The 9,722-nt window shown below is 34.8% G+C and overlaps 1 protein-coding gene across 1 annotated transcript; it reads left to right on the top strand.

Annotated features, from left to right (window-relative positions):
• The first annotated feature begins 1,131 nt into the window (after positions 1 to 1,131).
• On the top strand, positions 1,132 to 4,445 carry LOC107776675 (serine/threonine-protein kinase STY13-like). Its single transcript, XM_016596585.2, has 6 exons — positions 1,132 to 1,383; positions 2,630 to 2,762; positions 3,021 to 3,216; positions 3,339 to 3,460; positions 3,538 to 3,693; positions 3,879 to 4,445. The coding sequence occupies exons 1-6, from the start codon at positions 1,217 to 1,219 to the stop codon at positions 4,242 to 4,244; spliced, it is 1,140 nt and encodes a 379-aa protein (XP_016452071.1). The 5' UTR covers positions 1,132 to 1,216; the 3' UTR covers positions 4,245 to 4,445.
• The last annotated feature ends 5,277 nt before the right edge of the window (positions 4,446 to 9,722 follow it).

The following is a 9,722-nucleotide window of genomic DNA, read 5'->3' on the forward strand; positions in this document are numbered from 1 at the left end:
CGGGACAAGTGTTAGTTTATCACTTGTGTTTGCCTCTTTGTGAGGTTGTTCTCTCGATATTTTGTACTCTTTTTTCTATAGTGGATAGCTCATCCTTCGCCTGTGAACGTAGATCAAATAATCGAACCACGTTAATTATTTTTGTCTCTTTTGATATGTTTCTCTTTTGTTGTCTGATTTATCGTCGTTCAAGATTTGTTTTACTAGCTTACGCATGACACCTGATTATTTCGATCCTAACAATTTACATTACTATCAAGAAGTTCTTCATTTTCGAGGTTTAATTTTAGAAATTTCTAATTAATAGTAATTGACAAATTTCAATCTTTGTGCATACCAATTACAATTGAGCCCTTGAGAATGTAAGTGGGCATTTGAACATAAGAATTGTGAAATTTCGAAAAAAAGTAGAAAAAAATTCAAGTGAAATTGAAAACTATTTGAAAGTTAGAGTTTTGTTTGGACATGAATATAATTTGGAGCTATTTTTTTAAATTTTTATAAGTGATTTGAAGTGAAAATTATAAAAAATAGCCTTTTGGAGTTGTTAAGTAGGCGCTTGGCCATAAATTTTAAAGCTTTTTTTTCACAAAAATAAAATTCAAGTATGTGTTTGTTTATAAAATTAATCTAGTTTTTAGGAGATCTTGAAAACCAAAACTTCAAATCCCAAATATAGCTTAAGACCTCTTTTTGGGCCAAATCATGATCATTTGGAACTTTTCAGCTGGAAAAAAAACTTAACATGTCAAAACTTGCTCCAAAATTCATGTCCAAACACATTTTCAATTTCATATCAAACTTCATCTAAATCAAGTTTTTAAATAAATATTTGATAATCTATGTCCAAACGGGTCCTAAAATTTTCAAAAAACTCCGAAATTAAACTTTAAGTGAAATTTGAAATTTTCACAGTCAAACACTAATTTCAAAAAAAGTAAAAATTTTCCATAAAAAAGTGAAATTTTGTTATTGCCAAACAGCCCCTAAAACAGTCTTCATTTGTACACGTGGCAACCATGCAGAACGCGAGCACTGCTTATTCACCAATATATTTAGGTAGCTGATTAAAACCGCTCTTCCCTCTTATTTCTCTCCCTGCATCTCTAATTCAAATAGATACAACGCCATTCCCACGCCCAAAAGACTTCTGCTAAATAAAAACTCAACACATTCTCTCCCTCTCTTAGTTAATGCAACATTTTGCTTAATATCCATGGCAGACGAGAAGGATATTCCAAATCTTGACGTTCCAAAAAGTGACAATCTTGATTCCCAAAATGTTACTATCAGTATTGACAAGAGTCTATTGATCGATTTACAACAGCTTTCAATTGGACCTATTATCAGTGAAGCTCGTTATTCTGTGGTTTACCAAGGATTGTGAGTACCCCTTTTCTCTGATTGATTTCTACTTCTCTCAGTAGTTTCATTTTCTTGTTCTAGTAATCTTGCATTAATTTGTTGATTTGGGTTTTATCCGAATTTTCGTTCTTTGAATGGACTTGATCATTCTTGAATTGCCGGCCATATGAATCTGTTCCTTCTTATCTTTTGAGACTATTTTTCTGTCATTCTTGTTATATTTGTCTTTAGGGGCTAAATTATCTTTTAGTGCGTAATTCAGTTGCTATCTGTTTTGGGAATTAAGAATTGTTTCTATCTTCAAGTTAAGTGTGGTAAATGTTTTGGATTATTCAAAATTTTGTATGTAAGGTTGCTAATTGTCTGCATTATGCTTATTTCTTGATTAATTTATCATGTGATAATCTTCAAAACAGAAAAGAAAAGAAAAGAAAAGAGAAATTGTACAAACTGAAAGAAATGTCTGGTGCTTGTAGGAGAACATGTGAATTATGATACTGGAAAAAATTCTCTCTAGTATAGACTTTAGACTATATTACTTTAATAGAGCATCCTGGATTGTGTGTGGTGGTCAAATATAAAAATTCATTTTCTCATTTAAAAACAAGTTTTGCATTTATGAGCGTCAGAGTATAGCCAGTCCTAAAAGTGAATAAAAGAGAGATATTGTGAGATTATAATGAAGTTAATTGATGTTTTTCTAAAAGGTCTTGAGACTTGAGTCTCTCTGCTAAAGCAGGCAGTGTGACTCAAATGAAGAATTTAATATTGGAGTAGTCCTATGAAAGGGGAGTTATGGAATGTTCCTTAAATTGTAATGGATCCCATCTCTTAGAACTACAATGTATAACTTTGCAGCTGATATATTAGTTTTCTTAAGTACTTCCTCTATTCCATTTTATCTGACAACATTTGATTGATAATCTGACTTATGAATACTGAGTTAATAGTGGAAGAGAATATTAAAGTAGTAGTTCAAAAGTAAGGTTGATATGAATACTGAGGTCTCTTTCAACTGTTTAGCAGAATTTGCAGATATACTATCTGTTCTTTTATCCAAAGTGCTTAAAATCTGCTACTTCTCTCACTGAATTGATAATTGGTAATCTGATGGGATTTCAGTAGTAACAGGATGACATAAATGAAGCTACGCTGATACTTCTGCTAATATATGAAATCCGAGAATATACTCTTGCAAAGGTCTTTTGTACTGAAGTTCATATTAATTGCTGTTCTGAAGCACATTTTTTATTTCATGTTCCAGATATAAATCACAGCCTGTTGCGATAAAAGTAATACAGCCAGAGAAATGCTCAAATGTAAGTCCCGAGAGGAAGGTGAAATTTGAAAGGGAAATTACGATGCTATCTAGAGTGAAGCATGACAACATTATGAAGGTATGTGGTGTTAACAAGAAATGTGTTTACCTTAGTTTAGCTGGAGTCACTGCGAGTTTTTACTTAATCGAAGAGTCTAAATCAAGAAGGACATTGTTGACTTTGATGTTTAACATAGGAAAGACAATATAATCGATAGCTATGTGTTGTATGTAATCATATCAAATATAAAGACCTGTTCAATATAGAATGTAGCATAGAGTATTGGTGATTGGTTTCCTTTTTACCGGTTATGCTTATTTCATCTAATCCTTGCAGTTTATTGGTGTCTCCATGGAACCAGCTTTGATATTAGTCACGGAGTTAATGAAAGGGGACACACTTCAGAAGTACTTGTGGAGCATCCGACCACATTGTCCGGATTTGAACCTTTCTCTAAGTTTTGCATTGGGAATTTCTCGGGCAATGGAGTATTTGCATGCCATTGGCATCATTCACCGTGATCTGAAGCCAAGTATTCCGCCTTATCTCTCAGTTCTCTATTTCGCTTCAAGTTTTATGTTTACGTGACTGAAGTAAGTAGGCAGTAGTACATTGAACTTTTTCATTCTCAAAATCTGTCTCATTCATTTGTAGGTAATCTACTCCTCACAGAAGACAAGACAAGAATTAAACTAGCTGACTTTGGGTTAGCTAGGGTGGTGGCAGAAACTGAAATGACCGCAGAAGCTGGTACATATCGCTGGATGGCTCCTGAGGTATATTTTACATTGAGCTAAAAATTTTACTTCCTGCTTAAAATCATATCATATGCTTACCTTTTCGCCGATGCCAGTTATTGTACACAGAACCAGCTGATTATGGGGCAAAGAAACACTACAATCATAAAGTAGATGTCTACAGTTTCTCGATGGTTCTATGGGAGCTACTCACCAACGACACTCCATTCAAGGGAAAAACCGACATAATGGCAGCGGATGCTACAGCTAAAGTATGGTTCTGTACCTTAGAATATTACAGTTATAATCATTTTCCATTGTGTTGAAGTTTGACTATATGCTACTAGTATTAGTTTAAACGTTGGAGTTATATAGATGCTTGCTTGGTATTGAGGCGTAATTGTTGGTGTTTTCACTGAGGTAGAATATAATTTTCATTTCCTTGGTAAAATTCCAGAATTTAAGGCCTAGCACGGATAACATTCCTAAGGAGATTTTACCCCTCATTAGCTCCTGCTGGTCGGAGGATCCAGCAGATCGACCAGAATTTGCGCAAATATCAGATATCCTTGCAAACATCCTTGGCGACGCATATATCCCACAGATGATAACTCCAGATCTTGCTGAGGGGGAGCAACCTGATGCATATACTCCGCAAACCATAACTCCAAACCTCTCTGATGTAGGTCAATCCGCGAGCCAAGAGATTGCTAATTCTCCTGGCACCAGCAGTTTGATGGATAAGGGTGCGGAAAATAAGAAGAAGAAAAGCAAGAGTTGGTTATGCTGTTTCAAGAGTGGCTACAATGACAATCTCCAATAAATGCAGTAGCTTTTCACTGGTCAAGGTAAATATAGATAATTGATGCAAGATTACAAGATCCTGCCTCTGCCAATTTTGCTATAGTTAGGATAACGGAAAGTATAGAATACACCATCATTCTTGACATTGTACAGAAAGCATTAGCATAGCATCTTCAACACAATAGAAAATGAATAAGGACAAGAGTATAGCTAATATCAACTCAACAACTCGCTATCTTTTGCGTATGCATTTCCTGCTGTATTTCTGCAATTATACAAAACATAATACCACGTCTGAGTTTTGCATGATGTAGCTTTTAATATGTTATCAGTTATGTTCATGGGATTCCAAGCTATGTAATGTATCATAGCAGTATTTGCGTATGCCAACATCTAATAAGGCAGCGTGGTGCACTAAGCTCCCACTATGTGCGGGGTCCAGGGAAGGGCCGGACCACAAGGGTCTATTGTACATAGCTTTACCCTACATTTCTACTGTGAAATCCGCGTGCGTAGACACCTATTGTGTGAAAGATTGTTACCTGGTACCTATGTCTTGGTAATTCTTTTAGTATTGCTGAAGTGCTGGTAGGACCTCAAGTGAACATTGTCCAAGACTTTAGGATCTCTACAATTAAAGATTAATGCAACTTTTCAGACCACTTATCTGAAGTTCAATCTAGTATTTGTACCCGTTACTTACTTGACTTAATCTAAAATTAGGACATCCATTGTTCTTTAAGCTCTTAATCTGACTTATGATTCAACTCCAAACGTTCACCATAACTTTTATGAATTGAGCATTCAACACAATATCAAATGGCCCATGATCCAAGTAGCCAACTGCCTATAATCAATTTAATTGACTAATATTATAAAGGGAATTAACATCCTGAAAAATAAAACATGTACTAACTTTTATGTGAATATTCTTTAATTTTAAATTTTTCATTTTAACTAAATGACATACTCTTATAATTACAAAAATATCATGACATGTTTACTATAAATTTTAGAGTAGTTTTAACGTTACCAAAAGTCTTTTACTTACTTATTAATATCCTTACCAATCAAACAGCATCATATATATATAAATGAAACGAAAGAAATACTACATTTGAGAGTGAAATTCTTGTATTTGTTAATAATTTAAAAGCAATTCTCCAAGGGTTTGCTGATACCTGATCAAGAGCACTTTTTACAACTGAATTAAAAAGAGTAGTATTATCAGCCCGTTTATAACTAAATAAATATAAAAACACATATAATTGATATTAACTAATTTAGAATTAATGCATAGTTAATTACCAGCGAAACTTCAATATCAAATGCCCTGCCCAAAAAAAATGGAAAAGAAATTATTATGAGTTGGTGTGGGTGATAAGTGAAGGAAATTTGCGGACCCATAAACATGGCTAATTTCAAATTGTGCAACCAAAGAGCAACATTATCATCTATTCTTTAGTTTAACCCCGTAAGGTAGAGATGATTATTTTCTATAATTCTGATCATTTCTGTTTGTCTTCAAAAATCATTACTTCCCCTGTCCAATCATCTATGCTAGTACTTTTCTGCTTTTATGCTACTCCAATAGGCAATTCTTAAGTGTAAATTGCCCCTTTTCTTTTTCTATTTTCTTGAGGAGAGAGGAGGGGTTGAGATGGAAGGACAGAAATAATCTTGAGATAAAAATTTTGTAGCGCTTTATTCCTTGTTTGGTTATTAATCTTGGGATAAGTTATCCTGGGATATAAAATAGTACCGGAATAACTTATACCCATCAGAGGGTGGAATAGCAATCTCATGATAAGTTATCCTAGGATAAAGCAGTAAAATTGACAATTCCGGGATTAATAAACATACCAAACAATCAAGAAGAATTAATATTAGGATAACTAATCTCAACATAATTAATTTTAGTATAACTAATTCCAGTGTAACTTGTCTTCAAACCAAGCCCACTCGGTGCTCGAATTATATAATTAGTAAATAATTAACTATGCTGAGCTTGAATTATTATCACCAAAAAAGTACTACTGAATGTAGTAATTAATATTTCGAAGCTAACGACGAAATACCCTTGATTCTATCAGGAATTGTCATAGTAAAATGAAAGAGTGATAGGCTGATAGCATAGGGATTCAATGAAGAGAATTATAAAAGATCACGATTCAACTTTCATTAGAGAAAAGAAAACTAGATTTGTAAGTTTTTTCTTTTTTAGAAAAGAAAAAAAAAGAGGGTGATTGCAAAAAAAATCTTTTATTTTGTCGAAAATGAGCTGAATCAACATTTCCGCCAAAACAACATGTAAGTGACCAAAAAAGATCTCCAAATTACTGATCCGTATTTTGTGGGTCTATAACTTTGTAGTTTGTGAGTAAAATCAGCTTCTTCATAGCGTCAATGTTACTTACATTTACTTGTATACGATCGAAACTGAATTCGCCTATTTTGTTACCAATATGGGACCAATTAATTAAAAAAAAAAAGAATAAAGAAAAGATAATATCAAGTGGTGCAATTGGTTTTCACAAACGCAGACTTGAAAACTAACTTGGTAACAAGATCTTCAACTTGCAAATGCAAATTGCAAAGAGAAAACATTCTGATTGGTTGCAAGGTACAACAGCTTATACTATAAATAGGAGTATCCGTTCTTCATTTCAAGTACACCAAAATCAGAGAGCGCAATGGAGCGTAGAAAGAATAATCCACAGATTGTAGTCTGTGAGATAAATAGTGAGTGAGTAATATTGTAGTGATGTGTTTAAAATAAAGAGTGTTATTTCTTTCGAAATTGTAGTAGTCTCTTGATACTATCAAGTTGTAATATTATAGTGAAAATCTTCCTCCCCTCGGGTATTGTATTTTACCCCGTTAAAAGATTTGGTGTCTTTGTTACTCTCTTGTGTTATTGTGATTTATCGTGGATATTATTCCTAGGCGGGATATTATTTTTTTCCCAACAATATGGTATCAGAGCCATGACGAATAATGGTCCGCTATCTTTTCTGTATCCCCGTCTCACAAAATATAATTATGAAAAATGGTGTCTACGTATGAAAGTCATTCTTGACTCCCAGGATGTGTGGGAAATCGTAGACAGAGGATATGCAATCGGATAATGAGGAAGCTCTACCTTAAAATGAAAAAGATGTCTTGACAAAGACAAGGAAAAAGGATCAACAAGCCCTCACGCTCATCCACCAATGTTTGGATGATGTCATGTTTGAGAAGGTGGCAGATGCTACCACCTCAAAGGAAGCTTGGGAGATTTTAAAAAAATTCTCTCCAAGGAGTTGACAAGGTGAGGAAGGTAAAACTTCAAACTCTAAGGGCTGATTTTGAAGTTTTAAAAATGAAAGAATCTGAATGCATTTCGGATTATTGTTAAAAAATGAGGGTTGTTGTAAATCAACTAAGAAGATATGGGGAGGACATAGAAGATGTCCATGTGGTAGAAAAGATCCTCCGCACTTTAACACCTAAATTTGATTTTGTGGTGTGTGCTATTGAAGAGTCTAAAGATTTAGACTCTATGACGGTGGAGCAACTGGAGGGTTCTTTACAGGCCCATGAAGAAAAGATCAAAAGAAGACAAAAAGTGTCATTGGAGCAACTTCTTAAAACTCAGGCATCCTTCAAGGATTATGAAGGTGAAAAAAGCTATCGAGGAAACACACGAGGCCGGGGCTGTGACGGTCATGGAAGAGGAAGAATTAACGGTAATAACTTTAACAATGAAGTTAAAATGCACCAAACATTCAGATATCGTGGTCGTGGACAAAGAGGAGGAAGAGGACGTGGATGCTACCAAGAAAATAATGGACAAAGGTATGAAAAATCAAAAATTAAGTGTTATAATTGTCATAAATTTGGCCATTACTCTTGGGAATGTCGTAGCAATGTTGAAGAAAAAGATAACCTTGTTGACGACAAGAAAGAAGAAGTTGAGTCAACGTTGTTGATGGCACTCAAGGAAGAAGACAGAGATGATTGCAGCTCGTGGTATTTGGACAATGGAGCAAGCAATCATATGTGTGGATGCAAAGAGAAGTTTATAGAGATCAATAAAATGGTGAGAGGTAATGTGGAGATACCTCAAAGATTCAAATCGAAGGGATAGATACAATTCTGATCTCATGTAAAGATGGTAGTCACAAGTTAATTCAAGATGTTTATTATATGCCAAATTAAAAAGTAATATTTTGAGTTTGGGCCAACTTCTTGAAAAGGAATATGACATCCAGATGAAAAATATGCATCTTTGGCTTAGAGATTCAAGTGGAATTCTAATTGCTAAAGTGTATGGCAAGAACTAGATTATTTTCTTTGAATCTTAAGACAATTGATGCAAAGTGTTTGAAGGATAATGTGCAAGATGAATCATGGTGTTGGCACATGCGATTTGGGCACAAGAATTTTGAAGCACTCAAAACAATGGGAGAAAAGAATATGGTACATGGGATACCATCAATCAACCATCCCAATCAATTGTGTGAAGCTTGTCTTCTTGGAAAACATGCAAGGAGGAGTTTTCCAAAGGAGGCCATGTCAAGATCAACCAAACCGCTTCAGCTTGTCCACACTGATGTGTGTGGACCAATCAATCCACCTTCCTTTGGTAAAAGTAAATACTTTCTGCTCTTCATTGATAACTTTAGTAGAAAGACTTGAGTTTATTTCTTGAACCAAAAATCTGAAGCTTTTGCTGCTTTTAAAAATTTCAAAGTACTTGTGGAGAAAGAAAGTGGCTATGAAATTAAAGCTTTAAGGTCCGATAGAGGAGGCGAATTCACTTCAAAAGAATTTAATGACTTCTGTCAATCTCATGGAATTCGTCGCCCTCTAACGGTACCTTATTCACCCCAATAAAATGGAGTTGCAGAGAGAAAGAATTGAACAATTCTTAATATGGCTAGATGTATGTTGAAAGCTAAAAGTATACCCAAGAAATTTTGGGTCGAAGCTGTTTCTTGTGCAGTTTATTTAAACAATAGGTCTCCCACAAGGAATATTAGAGATCAAACTCCTCAAGAAGCATGGGGTGGAAGAAAGCCAAGTGTCAAGCACTTGAGAATCTTTGGGAGCATAGCCTATGCTCATGTGCCATATCAAGGGAGAGCAAAGCTTGACGATCGAAGTGTCAAGCATGTATTTGTTGGCTATAATACGAGTTCAAAAGGCTACAAATTATACAACCCAAGCAGTGGAAAGGTAGTGGTAAGTCGCGATGTTGAATTTGATGAAGATTTGGCATGGGATTGGAAACCTCAGGAAGAAACTTCATATGATTTTCTTCCATACTTTGGTGATGAAGAAGAACCAGAAACCGTGAAACCTGTGCAAGATACAACTCCACCTCCTTATCCAACCAATGTTGCATCTCCCTCTTCTCAAGAAAGTTCAAATGAATAGCCGCAAAGGACAAGGAGTATTCAAGAGCTCTATGAGGACACAGAAGAAGTTACTAATTTTGATTTTTTATGTTGTC

The sequence above is a fragment of the Nicotiana tabacum genome, chromosome 21 (assembly GCF_000715075.1).
Source record: "Nicotiana tabacum cultivar K326 chromosome 21, ASM71507v2, whole genome shotgun sequence".
NCBI classification, from domain to species: Eukaryota; Viridiplantae; Streptophyta; class Magnoliopsida; order Solanales; family Solanaceae; genus Nicotiana; species Nicotiana tabacum.